Genomic DNA, 22,498 nt, shown 5'->3' with positions numbered 1-22,498 from the left:
TTTATACTCAATAACTGACATTCTATATTTTACTTTAGCTGTATGAGCCCTACTTATAGATATTCATACTTTTTAAAAAAATATTTGCTGTCACTTTTTTTCTTTTTTTGGTTTAGGTTTCTGTCTAAAACAATGTTTGACACATAGAAGTTTTAGGTATTACCCAGTCATATCCATTGATCATTTCCTTCTATTGCTTCTAAGTTGAGGAATACTTCTAGCCAGAGGTTTAACAAATAGTATTTTCTGGTTTGCTTTAAAAAATACATTTAACTCATAAATCCTCCTTGAACTTGCTTTTGACATATGAAATGAGAATTCAACTAGCCCCCCTGCCCCAAATTACCAGTGAGATCTGAACTTCCCCTTCTCTGTTGAGTTTTATTTCAAAGGTAAATCCTGCTTAGGGATCAACTCAGTCATCAATTGGATCTAATTTCTAGTCCTTTTCTGAGTTGTGTCATATCAGCTTTCCTTTGATTTATCCAGGAGTCTGCAGGAACTGTTTTATTTATGTACAGAAAGAATTACAATATAGCACCAGTAGGCTTAGGTAAAGCTTGTCAGTGCCTTCCTGTTAGTAGGTAATCTGCGGCTAAGGGCAGACTTTACCTTTGAAGCCCACCAGATTGGTGGTAGTACTATGCTGCGTGTTTTGGGTGGGTGGACGACACCTTTGAGGTAAAGAGGGTTATTTCATCCAAAGGGCTCAAGTCACTGTTAACCAGTGTCATAATTCTAGAACCTCCTGGTTCTTCCACCTTTGTGGGGACCCTGGCTCTTACCTGTGGCCTCAATATAGCCCCAACCCCTCTCAAGGCCAAGCCTACTTAAGTGCGATTTATTGCAAGAAAAAGTAACTTCTTGCTCCTCCACGTAACAGGTTGTCACCTAGCTAGCTAGTTTTTGAGAAAAGTGAGAAGTAGTTAACCAGGGAAGCCCTACGACAAAGGTTCTCAAGCATACTTAAGTATCACGTGAGAGCTTAGGAAACATGCAGATTTCTGTGCCCAGTACCAGGTTACACGGGGTGGTACTGGAAAAATTTCCTGATCTCATCTCTTTGTAGCTTTCTGAAGCCTTAAAAAAATTCCCACAGATGTTTACACACAGTTCTGAGCGGTTCTTCATTCTTTTTCCATGCAATACTGGTACCCGCTTGTCAGCACCTGTGAAAGTGCTCCAGGCGGGAGGCAGAGACACAACTAACGGGCACACATTCTCAGGTAGGGCTCCAATCTAATTTCCAGGCACGTTCCGTCCTTCCTCAGAGGTCAAAAGCTTAACCGTTCATGATCTATAAACTCAATTCGGATTCCCTGGAAGACCGTCCTGGAACGCCTTGCTGGATTCCTTCTTAGAGTTAAGACCAGTCAAGTTCCTTCGGCACTATTCCGGGTTTCTGTTGTTGGCACCTGGCCCTAGGGCAAGGATTGTATCCCGGGTCAGGATTCCTTTGGGCCATCTCTCCTTCCTCGTCCCCATTTCTAGGATAAGCCTATTTCTCCCGCAGGTGGGGAGGTTGGGTTGGAGCCACACTGGGATTCGGGGGCCTTTCCTATGCAACCCTCCCGATTCGCTCCCCCCATTTCCCATCTCTCTTTTCTCCCCGTTCCCTAACACCTTATCCTTCCCCTTTGCTCCCAGCAAAGTCTACGACCCCTTTCCTCTCCGGCTCAGTGGCCCGGCGTCTTCTCTTGGCACAAAACCGGGTGGTGGAGCGCGGGGCGTGAGTGTGGCTACACCCAGGACGGAGGCTCGTCCGGGGGTCGCGGGGAGGATTCTCACTCAGGATCCCTACTGTCGCCCCAAAGCGACCCTTTCCCCCGCGTCCCTCCAGAAGCTGCCTGCTGCTGCCGGTGGCAGAGGGGGACCCGCTGCTCATCAACCCCCGTCACTCCTCCAGGCTGCTCCCAATGGGCGTGCTCCCCGGGCACCCGTACTTCTCCCTCCGCCCCGCCATCCTCCCCACCTACCCCGCTGCAGGGCTCGCGGGTCGGCGGCGCTCCGGGCTGGCCTGAGGCGGGGCGAGGATGGAGGGACCAGCAGGAGCGGAGAGCGCTGGAAGGAGGGGGCGGCGCGCACACTTCGTCCCACCGCCATCCGGGAGAGCCCGGGCCCGTGCGCGCGCGCACCTCGCCGAGGCTCCAGCGGCGGGAGGCGGGCGGAGCTGCGGGCGGCGCGGGCGGAGCGATCGGCGGGCGGAGCGAGGGGTGGGAGGGAGCTCGCGAGCCGGCGGGCGGGCGAGGAGCGTCTCCTCCAGCATCTGCCGCGGCCGCGTTTGCCCGGAGACTGACCGACGGACAGATCGTCTGGCGGACGGGCTTGGGAGCTCGCCTTGTGCTCGGGGCCAGCTCCAGCGAAGCTCGGGGCTTGCAGCACGCGCTTCCCCGCCCGCTCGCGGCCACCCCGGCTCCGGCGGCCTCGGCGCGCGAGGGGCTGGAGGTGCGGGAGCCGCTCTCCGCAGGTCGGTCCCTGCGCTGCTCAGCCCCTGCCGCTGCGCTGCGCCGCGGCCCCCGAGCGGCGTCCCTGAGCCCCAGCTCCCCAACGTGCTGCTCCGAGCAACGGTGCTCCGGGGCTCCAAACTCGGGCTGCCGGGGCAAGTGTCTTCATGAACCCAGAGGATGTCCGGGAAGCATTACAAGGGTCCTGAAGTCAGTTGTTGCATCAAATATTTCATATTTGGCTTCAATGTCATATTTTGGGTAAGTTGGAGCGCTTCTGGGATTTCGGCTATCGTGGCCGATCGATTCGCGACGATTTCCCCCACGTTGCTCTCTGCCTTTACTTTTCGCAGCCCCTCGGGCGCTTGTCGGAGCATCTGCCTTCCGCCTTTTCAGCCTGCGCGTTGGAGAGATAAACATTTAATCCTTTCTAGGAACGCGAAGAGGTAAAAAGAAAAACCGAGCCGGAAAGGGGGCACCCAGGCCTTGGGGTGGCTTTTTAAGGGAGGAATAGCGTGGATGCAGATGAAAGAAAGGGCTCGGCAGTTTGAGAGATGAGCAGCCACTCGAATGAGATTTGCTCCCGGTGGGATATGGATGTTGGGCTGAGCGTGGTGTCATAACAGGGAAGGCTAATCGGGCAGACCCGACCCTGAGGTCCACCTTCTAACAAGGATCTGATTGGACGAGGGCTTGGCTCCGTGTTGCCGCGGCTGGTCTGTGCCATGCTCAGCGTGTATCTTCTTGCACCATCTCGGGCTTTGTGTAGGATGCAGATGCGGTGGTATATCGTTCTGTAATGTGCACGTGAATAACGCTTCCTGCACGCTCTTCCCCTTCATCTGGAAAGCGCTCCTTTTGCGTAATGGACTGACCAGTGGGCGTGTGGGGTGGAGGGATTTATTTCTCTCTCTGTATTATTGTCAGGATAATAAGAAGTCACCATCAACATATGTTTCAGTGTGTTCGTGCCTCACGTCCTCCTTTTTGAGGAGTGACATAGAGCGGGCCGTTTTGGGGAAACCTTGGAGAAATGCAGAGGAGAAGGTGTACGAGACATGTTTTATGGGGCTACCGGGAGAGCAAATGCTTGAAGGAAAGATTCAAACCATGCTCTGCTGGCACTACAATGTGCTGGGCACCTATTGTAATTAGGCTGGGTTGCCTACTCTTTTGTTTTGTTTGAATTCTTTTCCTTGATCTCACAAACATGTTCAGCAACCAGACAAAGAGTTCACTAGGACAAGAGGAAAACGTTGGTTCAAAGACCGTGTTATTTTTCCTTTCCATCCCATCCCGTCCCATCCCGTCCCATCCCATCCTTTTCCTTACTGGGCACTCCTCCTGCCCCCCATTCTTCCCCCCATGGAAAGTAAAGATGGTGGTTGTCTGGGGTGGGGGTGGTTCTCCAAGTTGCTGTTCAGTGTAGGTTCAGTGTGAGATAAACAATAATCTAGTGGTGGGATCAATAATAATCCACGACAGTCTGAACACAAGGTATATTTATTTTGATTCTCCTTTAATTTTGGCCATACGATGTAAACATATACATCGATGAGAATAGTTGTCAATATAGCTCTTTATATTCTTCTTTTTTCTGCCACACATTTACTAGGCTATTTTATTTTTATTTTCTGTTTTCTATAGGAGTACCTTGCACTGCTCATGCATGTTTTGCAAAAGGAAATGGAAGGGATTGGAGACCACTTTCTGTGTCAGCATGTCATCTGGCCTCAGGACTGATGATGAGGGGGGACACATGAATAAATATCAGATCTAGTCTTTCACAGGCCATTTTTGCCAGGGATTGGACATGATTCCTGTCAGCAGTCACCCCCCTCCCTGCAGTCAAACACTGCTACAAATATAGGAAGGAGAAATTATTTTCTTTCCTTGCTTCCTTTTTTTCAACCCTTGTTGGAAATGTTTAAAAGTCACATTTCTGGGTGAGGCGTTTTGATTTTATCTGAACTTGAAACTTTCATGACTTTGAGAGTCAAGGACTACCGAATTAAGACTGGATCTTGTTGGCGTAGTGAGTCCAAGCCTCTTGATTCTACTTGGACACTTCCAAAAGTTGCACATTTCAGCTACTAGGCAACAAAAAGTACCCAGGGGCTTTCTCTGCAGTTTCATAGCAGGAGGTGGAAAAGAAATGAAGGGATTTGGGCTCGTTTCCCTGACAGTTTGGTGTAATTTTGTAGTGTACAGAGGCACATTGAGTATTTTCTGTGGATTAGGTTGTAGCAAAACCTCTGGAATTGTGGAGAGCTTCAAAGAATTGCAGAGTGCTTGCATAGAGAGTTCCAGAAGAGAGTCATGTCTTGTCTCATTCTGAAGGTCTTCCTCTCTTGGGGGAAGTTTTACGGGAAGCCTGAAAAGAGATGTAGGCTGTGGAACTAGACCAGCTGCCCCAGGCAGAATTGTTATGTAGATGCCTCTGTTACAACGGCCCTTCTCTTACTCTGCTTTCTACACACCTTGTCCCTCCTTTCTGTGCCTAAAGCCTTCCACTCATATACGCCCTCATACCTTTCCTCTCCTGTTGTCTGCTTCAAAATTACCCCATATTGGAATCTCTGAGTTTTTAGTACCCTGGTCTCTAGAGTGTTGATCAGCAGGAAGGTAGTCATGATACTTGATCACAGTAACTCAGACTAAGATGTTATTGACTGAAGAACTGGGGTCAGGAATGGGCAGCCTGCTTCTGTAAATTTGTTATTGCTATTACAAATTCTGTAAATTTGTTTTTGCTACGTAACAAAAAACCCCAAAGCTTAGCGGTTTAAAATAAAACTTCATTATATCTGACAGTTCTGTGATTTGACCAGGCTCATCTGGGTGATTTGCACTTGGAATCGCCCATGCAGTTGCAGTGAGATGTGGCTGGCTGGGCTGGAGTTAACTGAAGGCTCACTGCAGGGGGATACCCAAGATGGTACCCTCACATGACTGGCAGTTGATGCTTGCCGAGAGCTCAGCCAGATTTGTTGGCTAGAGCACCTAAACGTGGCTTCTTCCTGTCTCTGAGACTGGCAGAAGAAACTTCCAGCCCGTGAAGGCTACTCCCGGAACTGGCCCAGTGTCAGTTTCATCTGTTCCACTGGTTTAAGCTCGAGTGGAGCCCTGCTCAATTTCAAAGTGCTGAAGAAGGAAATTCCCTCTTTTGTCAGACAAGGGTCAGGGTCGTGGAAAATACAGTCTTCTGCACTGAGCCTTAATTTCATTTATAAAGGAAAGATAACATTATCCAATAGAGTTGTAGTTTCAAGGGTGCAATCAGATAAGATATTACCCAGCACAGTGTCTCAGTATTTAACAAATGGTGAATATGGTCTGTGTCATTGTCTCCAGATTTTAGACTAGTTCCATCCTGGCTATAAAACTTCTAGAATACCTTAGCCTGGTACTTTGGCATCATTACTACCAGGTAAGGATGCTCCTCTTAATATCTGCCAAGGAGATGAGGCGAATGGATTCCACAGATTGGATCGTCATGTATTTGAAAAAAGCACTATGGATCCGTGGAAGCCTTGAATGACTTGGGAGAAGCAAGTCATTTTTCTCTTCTCTTTGCTATACAGAGATTAGAAAGCCTTGGATCCTTGAGGCCAAATTTCTCTTTGGTGTGCTTGCAAATATTACATTGTATCTTTAAGTGGAGGTTTACCCAGGTTTGATGGCAGAATGTTGCATCTCATTTGTTTCCACAGGGTTTAAATTCAGAGAGGAGAGAGATTTAGGGAACCTTGCCGGGGGGCATAAGTAGGAAGTCTTATCTTATGATTCACTATAAATTGTAAGATGTTCTGGAATGATGATACATCAGCAGTTTATAAGTCATAATTTTTGTTTTAATTTGCTAGACATCTGTTAGCTTCGATGGCAACCATATGGGAGTCTAAACTGCCTTTTGAATTACAAGGAGATGGTAGGAAGAAAGCTAAATATGGTTATGAAAGTGTCAAATGGGAAGAGTGTAAGAAGGGTGTATAGACCTAAGTGGGGAAAGTAATTGAATACTGACTTGCTTGCTCTGGCCTCTCACTCCTGGGTCAGTGAGAAGGCACTGAAGCATTCTCACTTGATGATATGCTGGGAAGATTGAAATAAAGCCAAGGGGAAAAGTTGGAAAACCAAATAATGTTTCACCCACCATAAAACTGCTGAGGTGAGCTCATTTAGATGGATCACTCTGTCTTACTTAGTATGTCCACAGTAATCGTTAGTCCCTGGCAAAAGGTGAAAGTAACCTGTATTTTAACAGAACTTTATAATTACGACGTCTTTCTTCTAAGCATCTCAAAGCATCTTACAAGCATATTATGACATCTTTGTGACAGATGTAGAAGTTGGAGAACAGAGATGTGGAGTGACTTTTGAAGAACATAACAGGGTTCACTTTTGGAGTGTTAAGTCTCTTTCAATAACTATAGCCCTAGCTTCTCATTTGAATCTTATTTTAGAAGATGCTTGTTATTCTAAAATAAAACATAGAGTAAGTCATTTACATATCTTCATAATTGAAAAGTGATAAAGTTTTTGCATATGTCTCAACACCACCCGCAAGCACACAAAAGTCAGGATGAAAATGTTGAGTATGATAGAATAATAAACTATTGTGTAGTCTACTGAAAATTCATAAATGAAAAATGGAGTATTAAAGATTGTTATTAAAGTGTTATTAAAGTGTTCTTGAGTCACATGCTTCTTTCTATATGTAACACTGATGCCTGTCTTAAAATTCTAACTGCAGGCTTCTGAATCACCATCCTTCACTAGAATATAAGGTCTCCAACTGCAGGGACTGTCTCTCAGTTATTTTCATAAGCTCAGTGTCTAGCATATTGTCTGAAACAGTAGGTGTTTAATAAATGTTTGTTGAATGAATGAATTATGAAATCATTGGAGAGTACATAGGCATCATCTCCTCTAACTTACTATTCAGTGAGGCATTTTCTCTCTAACATCCTTCCAGCCCTCCTTAGGATGGATCTGTTTGGGGACCACTTTAATCATTTGAGAGTTTCATCTTTCCTGCAAACTAGGTGTAGTTTTCCCTTGGAACTTCCATCTTCCTAATATACTGTTGTTGATTTTTAATTTTATTTTGAAACTGTCTCATACCTGCAGAGAAATTGCAAGTAGTACAATTTGTTTTTATCCTGAATCATCTGAGAAAAAGTTGCCAGCATGATGGCTATAACACCAGTACTTCAGTGTATATGTTCTAGGATGTTCTCCTAGGTAACCACAGTATAGCCATCAAAGCCAGGAAATTACCACTGATACATTACCACCATCTAAATCTTAGATCTCATTCAAGTTTCCGGTTGTTCCAATCATGTCTTCTAAAGCAAAGAAATTCCGTTCAGAAGACACATTGTATTTAGTTGGATCTTTTTAGTCTCTTTCAGTCTTTCACTGTCAGTTTCTTGACACTTTGGAAGATTTTAAACTAGTTATTTTGTAGAATGTCCCTTAATTTGTGTTGGTCTGCCATTTTTTCATTCTCAGATTCAGGCTGTGCATCTTTGGCAGGAGAATTACAGAGATAGTGCTGCAGTCCTCTCATTGCCTCCATCAAGTGGCACTGATTTCTGTTTGTGTTTGTTCCGTTACTGATGATGGTTACTTGATTAAAGTGTTGTCTGCCGAATTTCTCCACCGTAAAGTATGACTCTTTTCCCTTTTGTAATTTATACATATTTTGTGGCAAGTTATTGTGAAATTATGTATTAAAAAGCCCATTCCTCATCAGAATCTTGATTGATTAATTAATTAATTAATATCAGTAAGAACTTTTGGTCTCTTTTTTTCCAGTGTGTTTTAATTAAACTGTTACTCTCATTACTTACTTTGATGTTGCCATTAGTTCCAGGTTTGGCAGTCTTTTCATGCCCTTTAACTCCCATCACTCTTTGAGCCCTTCTTTGCTTTCTGGCAGAACAACATGTTCCAAGCTCATCTTTTGTATCAGCCATTTCCCCAATGAGCCCTGGTTCCTTTGCACAGAGAATGATATTTAGAAGCCAAGATCTGGTTGCTAAGTGTGCTCATTGCTTTGAGGCTATCACCACCCCTGGGGCCTCTCAGTGGACAGGACTATGGAATATGTGTACGTATATACACATATGTACACATACACACGTTTACATCTGCATTTCTATATCCAGCTATATATTTTGAAAACCACGAGTTCACACTGGTATCTCAAATCCCTCTCTGACACGACAGGGTTTATTTTAGGTTTTTCCTTTTCCGTATTTATAACTACCTTCTTTGACAGTGAGAATCCTGGCTCCCATTGTTCTTAATGATTTACTTTTTTGATTAAATCTCCCCTTATGTAGGCAGTCTTCCACTGCTGCCCCTGCCCCTCACATGGTTGCCCTCCTTAACGGCTTTTGCTCCAGCATGCCGTGCCACAACCTACTTCCCACCGTGAACACCTTTCTCTGATACCCTGCTCTGGGCTTCCACATCCCTCCCCATACCTGTTCCTGGACAAAGGCTTACCTTCCCTTGTCCCCACTTTAGGACTGAATTTTTCAGGAAGGAGAAGGGGAAGGGCCTAGGTTACTCTTATACGATACAATATAAGACTTATCTCCCTGTGCACAGACCTTCGTTCTTTAAAAATAGCCATGATGTCATTTCTAAACCCTCTGCTTTCCATCTTTAAAGGCTCTTGGTTTTTCCATGTCTTCTTCATACACTATTTCCAGATTGTTCTTTGCCCTGATTAAGGTACTCTGCCTATGGTCCCATTTGGACACACCTCCATTAATGTAGCGACCAGAATGAAACACGTTTTTCACACACCATTCCTACCATCCAGAGAGCGGTGGGTTGTTATTCTCAAACTCCCCCTTAAGTCTCTAGCCCAGGAGGCAGAAGCCTGGATTCATCTTTTTTTTTTTTTTTTTTTTTGGATTCATCTTTGAGTAAGTTACTCTCACACATTATTTTCTCAGTTGCTCATCTAAAATATGGCGAAAATAATTCCAATAGCTTGCAGAGCTGTTATCCAGTACTAAATGAGATCATGCATATGAAGGTGCTTTCTACAAGGTAAATCTCTCAGTACAAATAGTAGTTATTAACCCAGGCTAAACTGCACATGCTTTTCCTGGCAGCCAGAGAACATAGTTGGCTCAAGTTGCATTTCTAGTGAAATGAAACCTTCATCTCTTTTTCAAGTGAACTTCTGTTAAACCCATCTCCCTAGGCTAAGTGCTAATCAGAAGCCCTAACCCTCCAGTTAATTATTTGAATTTAGGTTTAGTACTACATATTTATTCCATTTAAATGTCTTATTCTGACCCGGTGGTTTTCAAACCATGCTACCAGCTGCACTAGGCTTCCTTGAGGTGTACCGGGGCCTGAGTGGGTTTCTGCCCTCTTTCCCCTGGAGAAGCTCAGCCAGTAGGTTTGATATTCTGAGATATCCTGAAGGGTTTTGCTTGCAAAAAGGGGTCTACTGCTTAAACAAACAATTGAAAACCACCATTCTAGCCTTCAGATAATTTTAAATCTTGAAGATCAAGGCATGTTTAGAAAAAATTATTCCTCATATGGGTTTTTCTCCTATGGGTTTTTCTTCATGCATAGGACGTCCCTCTCCCTGATCAGGGGTGACTTCTGTAGGATTAGTTGATATTTCAGGTGCCTTTATAGACACAGCAGCATAATCAGTGAATTGTTAGAAAATTTCAGTCTGATTCTGATTCTGTAGGTCCGGGATGGGGCCCTGGACTCATTCTGTAGGTCCACCAGGGAGTCTGATTCTGTAGGTCCAGGGAATCTGATTCTGTAGGTCCGGGATGGGACCCTGGACTTAGTGGGGATTTTTTTGGCTTTTTTTGTTTTTAATCCCTGCAGGTGATTTTGATGCCCAGCTGAGGTGGAGAAGCTCTAGCTTGTTTTTCTTGGCAAGATGTGGCATCTCTTGCCATTACTCTCTGGAGGGGGAGCTGGGAGTGGGTGGTACAGGGCTATGACCAAATGGTGACTGATTTCACCAGCACATGAAGCTAGTGTTCTTTGCTTATGAGAAAAAAATAATGTGGCCTATTTTATCCCTCATGGAATTTTTTTTATTAATCCAAAAATGCCAGTTTATTTTTAAACCTGAAAGCCCTAAAAACAAAATGAGAAAATCTCTGCTAAAGAGAACCTCTTGTGCTGCAATTAGTAGGCTAAAAATTAGCATCGTATAGGGATAGGAGCTAGTTATTTATTCGACAGGAACATTGAAGAAATAGACATTTGTTCCTTTGCCCTTGCTGTCCTGCACACTTCAGCACAGTGGGCTGGGTCTAACCACAGATGCAAGACAGTGAACGGTCCTCCCCTCCACAAACCAGCCTCCCTGTCCAAGGTGCCCTTCCTTGCAGGCTGTTTCCAGAGGCTTCCTTCCGTGCCCCCAGCCCTGAGTATCTTGATCTGGGGGTGGGGAGAAGGGGAGTTGCTTTCTGCACCTCTGTGGCAGTTCCGTTGACTTCCCTCTGCTGTCATGCCGAGCAGGGACATTTCTTCTCTCGTATCCAAGTTTGCAGCACTGTCACAGAGAGCTGACAGTAAAGCAAACACAGGGGACTCAAACCTGATATTTGTCAGTTTTCCTTACAAAGAAAAGTTTCAATGTAGAACTGAGTGTGCACAATAAAGTTTTTCATTTTTTCCCCTGATGTCTTCCTTTTCATCTACCCCCTTTAGAAACAAAAAAATTAGGTATTCAATTATGGCTCGGCACCTAAAGTGGAAATCTTTTGAAAGAAATAAAATTTTGAATAAAAATCTAAACGATCTCTCTGAGATGTATTACTGGGACATAGTTATAAGCACTCCTGAACAAACATACCCAGAATGGCGTACACACCCTGTGGTTAGCGCTACGGTATTATCTGTCTGTACATAAAGGATTGTTAATTATGAAATGTAAGGTATAATTTTTAAGTAATGTAATCACCAACCTCAATAACAAAATATCAATAGTATTTGGAAGTGTTTGGCCAAACATTTTGGCTCTTCTCATTGAAAAGGCATAGTGATGTTCTATACCTCTTCCAGCTACTATTTACTATTTGGATAAGTATTGCAAGACATAGGGCTCTTTTTACTCATTGAAAAATTTCTTTCTAAATTATAGTTGGCACTTAGTCCCGAATTTCTAAAAATCTGGAGGGAACAGCTGTTGCTCTAATAAATATTCAGGCCAGCTATTTTAATGCTTTGTACTTAAGTCATCCTAATAAAAGAGGAATACTTGACTTAAGCATTTCTCAAAGTATAATGTTTTGCTTCCAACAAAAATTTCCCCAAACTGTTAATATTTCCCCCAAAGCAGCCTTAAAACTTAATTCTGCCAAGTAAGTAGTTCTAATCACTCCTGAAGCATTTAATGCCCAAACTCAGTTTTCCTGTTTTAAGGTACAGTCCTATCAATATAGCTCAGTCCCTTAACTTGTGAAGATTTCACAGCCACTGACCTTTAAGGAAAATTCTTTATAGGGTCTAGTATTAGAGAGTGATAAAAGGTTTATGCTGAGTTGGGCATTCTGGTGCTCTGGTGGTAGGCAGGCAGAAGTCTGGTGTTAAGGAGTTTGGATTTTGAGTGTGTCTGGATTTTTACCCAGCTCCATTCGCAGGCTTGTGATCTCAGACAGGCTACTTACTCACCTTAAGGTTATGTCTCCCCAGCTGCAAAATGGCATTCTTAGCAGTAGTATTAATGTTGTTATCACTAATATTAAGACCCAACATCTACCTCAGAGTCATGAGGATTAGAGGAGTTAATATGTATAAAATTGCTTGGAATAATCAATAGGTATTAGCAATTATTACTCTATTCTCCTCAACACCCATAATTTCATTTGGTGGTTTTTTTCTTGACTTCTTTCAGAACCATTACAGTAATCTTACACTGTAACATATATTTTTTGTTCTCTGTAATGTTCTGCCTACATAAGTACATTCCCAAAATAACTAAAGGAAAAAAAAAGATCTAACAAATGTTCACAATGTTCTTTTCATTGTAATGAATAGCATGTAATTCTTATCATGGATACCAGACCATGAATTCATGTCTATTGTTTGTTGTTAATTTTCCCATTTTTCTTTACCCATTAGCTTCACTCTTCTTCATTTTCTTTGCAAAATGAAACTGTCTCATATTGGTGTTTTGTACTGGGAAGTTGAGTTTCTAATGTTGGACTCTGGTATTAGGCCTAACACCTGGGAGAAATAGAAACAGTTTATTAAAATCTGTTAAATCTGGATATTTTGGAAATACCTAGATGGCTGTAAGTATATATATTTAGCTTTTATGGCGTCATAAGTCCTGTATATTTTGGTCATTGTTTTCCTCGGTATTTCCGACACATTCTTTAGTCTGTGAAGGTGAACACTGAGTCAGCAACACAGATAATTCAGGCTTTCCCCTTGGATGTCTTTCCAACTGATGAAGGAGTAGGATTTTGGCCTGAACTACCCGGATCATTGACTAACTGGGCCACCCATCTTGGGAATGAGTGACTGCCTGGCTTCTCCTTTGAAGCGTTACTGGGATGCCCTGAGCTGTGCTCCAGTACTGTCACCTGACGCGGAAGACCTGGGCTGCCCTATTTCCAAAGCATGATTCTCTAATGGGGCTCAGCTCTGGGAGAAAAGGCCAGGACATGCTAATTCAGTAGGTCCAAGGATGCTTGGCACTCTTTCCCATGCTGAAGATGTGCAGAAAGCCTCAGCCCTTGAAGGGGGGAGAGGAGGGATAAAGGGGAGGGTTAGGTAGAATTTTTACTGTAGTATTCATTAGTAAAAAAGATGATTTATGTGGCATGATAGGACATTATAGGAGCGTATTTAAAGTCATTTTGGCTTACTGTAGCATCCCCAACGCTGCCACTTTAGGCCCACTCACTGACCTCACGATCCACTGATGGTTTGTGACTCCCCATGGGGAAAGCACTGAGTTTCCTCCTCGTCCCCAGCCCTCTGCTAGCTGGTTTCGCTGAGTGTCTGAAGGATGGCCACCTGATTAGCCAAAGCAGCGAATCTCAAAGCTCAGTCATTTGCAAACTGCCTGCATGGTTCTGGACAAACTTTTGTGCCACCCCAGAGTTTTGTAAAATTTAAGTCACGTGGGAATCTCGTTTAAAATGCAGATTCTGATTCGGTAGGTGTGAGAGGGGCCGAAGATCCGGTACCTTAACATGCTCCCAGGTGAGGCTGGTATTCCTGGTCCACTGATCTCATTTTCAGTTTCAAGGATCTAGACCATTTCAAACGTATTCTTTCCCTTTAAATCGACTCCGTTTTTAAACCTTAAATACATTTATTTAAAAAGGAAACTTGAAAAATATCACTATTCAAATGCATACAATAACAATAATATGGCTTGTTAACTTCTAGGTAGCTCTTGGTGCCTGCTGGCAGGCCTGACTCCGAGGCTTATTTTCCTTTGTTACAGTGGAAGTTAACAAGTGTACAAAGCATTCAACATCCTGGGATCAAATGGAGACTTTCTCCTTGAGTAGACCAGAGGATTAAAAGAGAATTGAAAAGGAAATGACTTTCTTATTTAAGGTTATTTAATGCTGTATTCTAAAATTGTCTCCTCTGGCACCCCAGGTCACCAGGGAATCTCACTTTGGGGAACACTGCTTTTAAGTAATTTGCAGGAAGACATGCATTTATAAGCTGAAACCTATTAGCAAGATGGGCGAATCTCTAGAGGTAAAATGATTGGGGGGATGTGTTCAAATTCTTGCCTACTCCAGGTTCTGTTTCCTGTTGGGAAAAAAGAGGGGTACCCCCAATTTCTGAAAAATTGCTACCCCCAGGCCCAGTGAGTAATTACATCTTAGGTATAAAAGGGAAAATGCTTTGGAAAATTGGATTTCAGGCGAACAGAAAGTCAACCTGAAATACTTAGGAAATCTCTCTCAGTGGGTTTCTTCCTCTACTCCCCCGTCTCCTCTTCCTTCAAGTTACTATTGATTATGTTCAATTTGGAATGAATCCATTTATTTGATGCATTTTTTAGAATAGGGTACTTCCTTTATACTTTTTTATTGTAAAAACAATACAGCAACATTAATATACCTTTTTTTTTAAGGAAAAGAAATTCACCACATTCCAATAACTCAGTTCAATTATATTAAAAGTAGACTCAGTCAAGTGCTCTGAGAGCAGTGAACAAACACCCCAAAACAAACAAACAAACAGCCCGTTTTAGAGTTTCAGTGGTAGTCACAAGGATTCAAATTTAGCAAACTGCAGTTACTTAACTTTGTAAAGGAAAAATGTGCTTTTCCATCACTAGCTTTTAAGCATTTCTTCTGACTTTACCAGTATTTCCCCCCTCAGGACAACATTTAGAATAAGTGTTTCAACATACAGAACAAATACCTTGTGAATAAACATCAATTTCACACAACGAAAAAAAAATCAATAAATCTGCTTTAGGCATTTGAAAAACCCTGTACTTTTAAAGGAAGGAGTTATAGCGTTAAGTAACTGAAAAACAAAACCCCCCAAAACCCAGGCTCTTAGCTTTAAATGTTCTTCAGCATGACCTTTACTTAGAAAAATGTAGTTGGAACTTTCTGAACACCTGTTTCATTGTTGGCGCCTCCTTATTCAAGGATGGATAGCAACTGCCCACATGGCAACTCATGTGAGAAGTTCTACTTAGTATTTTTTTTCTAATCTCATAACTGGAATCCTATGGAAAGTAGTGTTTTTTTGGTACCAGTTCTTTTTAGCTTTGTCTGTTGGGGTTTTTGAAAGAATAAATTGAATGAAGAGGTGGCTAGATGATATGTGGCATTTAAGGTTTTTGCAAGTCTGCAAAGATTTAATAATCCCTAATATTCTTACTGTATGCATTGAGAGTTTTAAAGTTGCTCTCCAGTGAGGGTCTGAAACAATTGCATGAAAGTTTGAAAATAATGTTTTACTCATTCATCTTTCTTTAAGATAAACAGTCAATATTTTAGAAATAAAAGGATTGGTTTCACTAAAAAGAGGACTGAAATATCTTTTATATTTTGTGAAATACGTACATTCCATTTAAAATTAACATATATCCTTGGATATTTAAAAAATATATTATCAGTGTATATCCTTCATGCATATTAAATATTGATTTATATCCTTGGATTTTTTTTTTATGAGTAGATATATGCTTTCTTTGGATAAAGAAAGAAAAACTACCTAAATGACCATATGACCTCCAAACAACTTTATTTGTGATAAAAGATTAAAATTTCTTTATTACATTATCCTATAAATATGCAAACTAAATGAAACTTTTTGTAAGTTAAAAATAAAAACCAGAGATCAGTCTTAGTACCTAAGACATAAGCAGGAAAAAACACTATTCTTGCTGTTTTGGTTCTTAGATGAAGACTAGAAAATAAACTCTTTTGAATTATGAAATTACTACAGCCTAGCTGGAGGCACCAACAGATCATTAATTACTGCTAAGAACCTTTCAGAATGCAGTTTTTAAATTTCAAATATCCTTGCTATTGAATCCCATCCTTCCCCCCCGGCCCCCCCTTTTTCCGTGAATTTAATTCCAGAACGGAGAAGATAGGGCTTTTTGCTTTGGGGGTAACTAAATCTCTTTCTTACTCTTTAACGACGTTAACCTGCTGATGAAAGCACAGAAGGTTGGAATTATTTTGAACAGGAATGGCTGTGCAAATATTTAACTGAGTGTTCTTTGGCAAGTCTTTTCGTGCTCAAGTATTGGAACTATCCTTTAATTGGTCTTTTGCATTCTTGATTATATAATCTCAAAACATATGTTGAAACGGACCTCAAAAATCAGTTAGGCTTCTAGTTTTTACCCCCCTTCCTCACCTTTTTTCCCCTCTTCATAGTGGAATCCTTTTTTTTTTTTTTTCATCCACTTTTCCGCGAAGCCCCCGTTTTATAAAGCAGCCCCAGCTGGTGCTCTGGGCTCCGCGCGTCTCTTTGGGCTCCGCGCGTCTCTTCGGGCTCCGCGCGTCTCCGTGGCCTCCGCGGTTCCCAGCCTCGCTGCGTGGGAAGAGCGTGCAGAGGGGACGGCGGGTGTCCTGGAGGATTTGATGTCGTGCTGAGGACGGTGGAAAAGGTATCTGTGTACCATTTACGCGTTGAACGAAGATGAAGTCGGCATTTGGCCTAGTAGGCTGTGTGCTGGCTGAATTGCCCAAGTTTCCAAGTCTCAGTGCTTTGACCGCATTTGGTTCTACTAAACAGCTTTGGCGCAGTCATTTTGATTAACATCAACTTGCTTATGTTAAGTAAGTATTCAGGTTATTTATTATGCATTGCTCTTGCCTTTGGAATGAGCAGACTTGAAAACTCCTGTTTCATATGGATTCCATATGTGGCTTTTAAGTTAGCAGAGATGCAAAGGCTTCCAATTATATTGCATGTGAAGTTGCATATTGAATAGATTAATCTTGATGGCATAGGTATTATCTGAAATTCTTTGTCATCTCTAATATTGTTCATATTTCATTTAAACAAACTATTAGGTGTTGGAAGATTCTGTGGTGATGAACTTAACCTACGAATTCACGTGTCCTATTTGGGTTTTTTATTACTGAAAGCAGATACCCATGGTATTTGTTATTTGGTTTGCACTGATGTACTCCAGATAGTATGAGGTGACATTTAAAAAGAAAAAAAAAACCGGTACATTTGCTCTTTATCCCCACACCTCCACCCCAGCCAAGTTAGGTAGAGAATATTGCAGTGTTTAAGATAGTGGTTAAGAGTGAGACTACGTGGGTTCAAATTTTGGCCTTGGCACTTCCAAGCTGCGTGACCATGGACAGTTATGTCATCATTCTGGACTGTTTCTTTTGGGCAAAAAGTGGGTAACAGTAAGCCTACCTCTAGGATAACTGTAAAGATTCAATGCGATGACGCATGTGCCAAGCCTGAGCGGGGTGAGCGCTCCGTGACTGCTGACCTTGGAATCAGGTGTGGAATAGCTGAGTGCTTGGGGCAGGTGCAGGCTTTTGAGTCAGTATCACCCGGGAAAGGTGTTGTCGGAGTCCAGGAGCCTCAACTTTCCTTATTAGGGAAGCGCTGTCTGTATAATAGCACTTTTCTCTCACATCAAACTTTGTTTCCTTTGGTGCTTCACCTACTGCAGGAGATTGCATCTCCACACTTTCCTTCGGCAACTAGATCTATCTGAGAGTTTAGTTTTCTAGCTGGGGCAGCTGCTCCATTCCCCTGCTTCCTGGACCCTGATTTCTTCTCACGTTTAGCTGCAGCTGTTCACCATGTCCATTGCTGGCATGACCTGATCAGCCCTCTGTTTCTTTATCACAAATGCCAGCATTTCTCGTGTCTTGCCTAGAGGGTCATTTTGAGGCCACGAACCTACCTGTTTTTTTTTTTTTTAATGGTAGTATATGCAGAATATTACAGTTACAATAAAATAATAATTCTAGTAATAGAAATATGCCTGGAAAAATACCTAAAATATAGCAGGTACCCAGTAATTATTAATTGAAATAAGTTAGTTGAATCTAAAGTAATTTTCTTTTTTTAATAACCATTTTTTAATTGAAGTATAATTAATTTACAATGTTAGTTTCAGGTGTACAACAAGGTGATTCAGTTATACATATCTTGATATATATCTATACTTTTTCAGATTTTTTTTCCATTATAGGTTATTACAAGATATTGAATACAATTCCTTGTGCTGTACAGTAGGTCCTTGTTATCTGTTTTATATATAGTAGTCAGTATCTGTTAATCCCAGAATCCTAATTTATCCTCCCCCCTCCTCGCCATTCCCTTTGGTAACCATGAGTTTGTTTTCTATGTCTCTTGAGTCTATTTCTGTTTTGTAAATAAGTTCATTTACATCATTTTTTTAGATTCCACATATAAATGATAGCATATGATATTTGTCTTTGACTTACTTCACTTAGTGTGATAATCTCTAGGTCCATCCATGTTGCTGCAAATGGCATTCTCTTTTGTTGCTGAGTAATATTCCATCGTATATAAATACCACGTTTTCTTTATCCATTCATCTGTTGATGGACACGTAGGTTTCTTCCAAGTGTTGGCTATTGTAAATGATGCTGCAGTGAACATTGGCGTGCATGTATCTTTTTGAATTAAGAGTTTTCTCTGGATATATGCCCAGGAGTAGGATTGCAGGATCATATGGTAATTCTATTTTTAGTTTTCTAAGGAACCTCCGCACTATTCTCCATAGTAGCTGTACCAATTTACATTCCCACCAACAGTATAGGAGGGTTCCCTTTTCTCCACGCCCTCTCCAGCATTTATTATTTGTAGACTTTTTGATGATGGCCATTCTGACTGGTGTGAGGTGATACCTCATTGTAGTTTTGATTTGCATTTCTCTAATTAGCGATATTGAACATGTTTTCATGTGCCTGTTGGCCATCTATATTAATTTTCTCCGTTTAGTAACAAGATTAGCATTCATCTGGGCCCCTCTGCAAAAATTTGTTATACACAAGTAGGTATGTTAATAAAGTTTAATTAATATATAATTTATTCTGATTGTAATTACACATTTTCTAACTGAATTTATATTTAGATGCTTACAAATTTTTGTTACAAATGGTGTTTTATTGGCTGCTGAACTGTAAGGAATCTGGCATTTTAAATTGCTTTTCACTGTTTGGGAAATAAAAAAATATAAGTCTGAAAAATCATTGACATTATAGTAAAAGAAAGCAGCTTCCCTCCCCGAAGTTAGTTCTTTTCAGAGTGTATTTTTCAAGTGGATTTTTGTCTCGGTTTTCATTTTCTGAACTATCGTAAGTGGTTTCTCTTCCTTCAGCTATATAGATGAAGATTTCTGGAACTAAAGTTTTGCCGAGATTGAGACTAGCTTCTATCTTGTTCACTATATATATGTGTGTGTGTGTGTGTGTATGTAAATGTGTGTATATTTATGTATATGTATATATATATAGTTTATGTTTTGATTTCTTGTGCATTTCTTAAATTTATTTATTTATTTTTGGCTGTGTTGGGTCTTCGTTTCTGTGCGAGGGCTTCCTCTAGTTGCGGCAAGCGGGGGCCACTCCTCATCGCGGTGCGCGGGCCTCTCACTATCGCAGCTCCCCTGCGGCGGAGCACAGGCTCCAGACGCGCAGGCTCAGTAGTTGTGGCTCACGGGCCCAGTTGCTCCGCGGCATGTGGGATCCTCCCAGACCAGGGCTCGAACCCGTGTCCACTGCACTGGCAGGCAGACCCTCAACCACTGCGCCACCAGGGAAGCCCCTCTTGTGCCTTTCTAAATATAGAAAAGTTTCAAAAAGTGGGGGAGGTGAAACAGAAAGGGAGAGGAGAAGCAGAGGTGGTATTGGGCCACTGTATTGAGGGAAGGATATGCTTGGGGGGATCCCAGACTGTGCTGTTGAACAGTTAAACTCTGGAGTGTTTCAAAGTACCTTTCCAATGAGGGGCGTAATGCTGCTGCTTTTGTAACCCATGACATGAAGAGTGTAGGGGGGCTCATGTGGAGGAGTTTCTGGGACCAGGAACCCCATAAGGACAGTCGTGTAAATTGAGGAATGTACACAGGTCGCTCAGAGACACTCCTCAGTGGGTCTCTTGTGCTTCGCCATGTCTTGCTGGGTGGGCGGAAAACGCTCTTCACTTGGGCCATTTCTTAGGGTTGTGTTTGTGGCGAGCAGCCTTGAAGGATGAGGTAATGTCTCTCCCTGGGGCAAAGAGCAACCTCACCTACACTTGTTATAAAGCAGCAGGTCCCCAAAGCACAGGTTCCACAGCTGTGCCGCAAACATAAAGCAGCGCGTGCAGCTTGCATCTGGGCCCCTCAGCGCCACCGCCGCTGGACTTTGGGGTGAGGAGAACTGACAAGCATAGCGCCCATGCTGTCCACTGTACTGCTGCTAATACTGTCCTTTGTCTGTGACCCAGGAGTCTTGTGTCTTCTGCCAGCTTCCGTGAAACAGTACTGAGGCCAATGCATTACCCTGGAAGGAGGGCAAAAGCAAATCGAGACCGGACACAGGTGTACTGTATATAAGTTGAATACATAGCCTGTTAAATGTGTTCGGATGTGTCCTGTTTAGAACATAATCACCTGGGCCTCACCTACGAAGAATGTGTTTAGGAAGGCGACAGTGGGTGGCTCTGCAGAGCTTCCTTCTCAGATTTCTAAGACCTGACGAGGGCTTCTCAGGCACTTCTCAGCTGTGCCACTGCTCAGTGCGACTCCAGGGACCCAAGGAGGCCAACGCATCCTTACCAAGAATTGTTGCATCCTGATTGAGGTAAGAGGCAGAGCTGACGCACGTGAGGGGCTGATGTTGAGCGTGCCGAGCAACAGGGTCCAGAATTTTTGGTGGCAGTGGGGGAGAGCACAGAATACTGGGAGCCGGGGCAGCCCAGAGGGCGCAGACAGGGCAAGATGCAGAGGTCGTCAGATGTCTGGCCCTGAAAGAAGAGAGGCGGGAAAGTCCTGGCCAAGGCAGTGGGCTGGAGCTGAGGAGGAGAAGCCTGGCCCTGTTGAACTGGACTGGGGAAGAGACTTTCTGGGTGCTTTTTCATACTTGTGCAATGAATTGTTTTCAAGCGGTCAGTTAACCAGCCTCTTGGAGAATGACACAGAGATCACCTCCAAGCTGGTATAGGCAACTTAGAGAAGCGTTTATAATGAACAGTCGTGCAGCTGATGAGAGCCAAGTAAGGACATTTGTTCAGAACAATAATTTTTGTGTGTATGTGTTTTTTAAAATGTATCTGTAAAAGTGTATTTACCGGTTATCTGCAGTAGGTATTTAGTTCTTCCCCCATCAAAAGACTAATATGTCTGTGTGGTGATTAGGCCTGACATTAAGATTCTTGATGGAGAGAGGGCTCTCAGGGCTCAAATACATGAGATGTTGAAGCCCCACTCCTGGTGTTTCCAGTGTGAATCTTACTGGCAGTGAGAACCAAATTCTAAATAATATTTTTCATTCACTTAATGATATGTGAAAATGATTAACTTCCTGCAGCCATCAATTGAGATCCATGATGACTGCTGAAATCTGGGGATTCACGGATTAGGTAAAAAAATTCATGGGTCAGGAAGTGGATTTTGAGGGGGAATTTCTGTGGGAGTGCTCCCCTATCCCTGAGGGTTGCCGCCACACATAGCTACACAGGTTGTGAACTGTATAACTCCCCGGGGCATGCATAGTGCTTGCTCCCTGGATCGTGCAGTGTGGCAGCTTGTGGGCATTGGGCAGCCATCCAAAGGTTTAACTAAGTGGCCTACAGGATAGAAAGCCCAGAGATAAACCCACGCACATATGGCCACCTTATTTTTGATAAAGGAGGCAAGAATACACAATGGAGAAAAGACAGTCTCTTCAATAAGTGGTGCTGGGAAAACTGGACAGCTACATGTAAAAGAATGAAATTAAAACACTCCCCAACACCATACACAAAAATAAACTCAAAATGGATTAAAGACCTAAATGTAAGGCCAGACACTATAAAACTCTTAGAGGAAAACATAGGCAGAACACTCTATGACATAAATCACAGCAAGATCCTCTTTGACCCACCTCTTAGAGAAGTGGAAATAAAAACAAAAATAAACAAATGGGACCTAATGAAACTTGAAAGCTTTTGCACAGCAAAGGAAACCATAAGCAAGACGAAAAGACAACCCTCAGAATGGGAGAAAATATTTGCAAACAAAGCAAGTGACAAAGGATTAATCTCCAAAATATACAAGCAGCTCATGCAGCTCAATATCAAAAAAACAAACAACACAATCCAAAAATGGGCAGAAGACCGAAATAGACATTTCTCCAAAGAAGATATACAGGTTGCCAACAAAACACATGAAAGGATGCTCAACATCACTAATCATTAGAGAAATGCAAATCAAAACTACAGTGAGGTATCACCTCACACCAGTCAGAATGGCTGTCATCAAAAAATCTACCAACAATAAATGCTGGAGAGGGTGTGGAGAAAAGGGAACCCTCCTATACTGTTGGTGGGAATGTAAATTGATACAG

At 42.6% G+C, this 22,498-nt stretch overlaps 1 protein-coding gene across 4 annotated transcripts in view; it reads left to right on the top strand.

Moving 5' to 3' along the window:
* Nucleotides 1-2,247: 2,247 nt before the first annotated feature.
* Nucleotides 2,248-22,498, top strand: part of TSPAN5 (tetraspanin 5) — a 172,952-nt gene continuing 152,701 nt past the window's right edge. For 2 of the 4 annotated variants that reach the window (XR_009008382.1, XM_007184064.3), the window contains exon 1: nt 2,250-2,705. Coding sequence is in view for 2 of the 4 variants with exons in the window: in XM_007184064.3 (XP_007184126.1) it covers nt 2,625-2,705 (81 nt within the window). In the remaining 2 variants the exon portion in view is untranslated. Of the gene's footprint in view, nt 2,706-16,459; nt 16,573-22,498 lie in introns of those variants that run through there. The other 2 variants (XM_057546979.1, XM_057546982.1) reach the window with 2 other exon arrangements.

This window comes from Balaenoptera acutorostrata, chromosome 5 (assembly GCF_949987535.1).
Source record: "Balaenoptera acutorostrata chromosome 5, mBalAcu1.1, whole genome shotgun sequence".
Taxonomy (NCBI): Eukaryota; Metazoa; Chordata; class Mammalia; order Artiodactyla; family Balaenopteridae; genus Balaenoptera; species Balaenoptera acutorostrata.
Note: the sequence above shows the minus strand (reverse complement) of the source record. Positions and strands in the feature narration are given on the sequence as shown.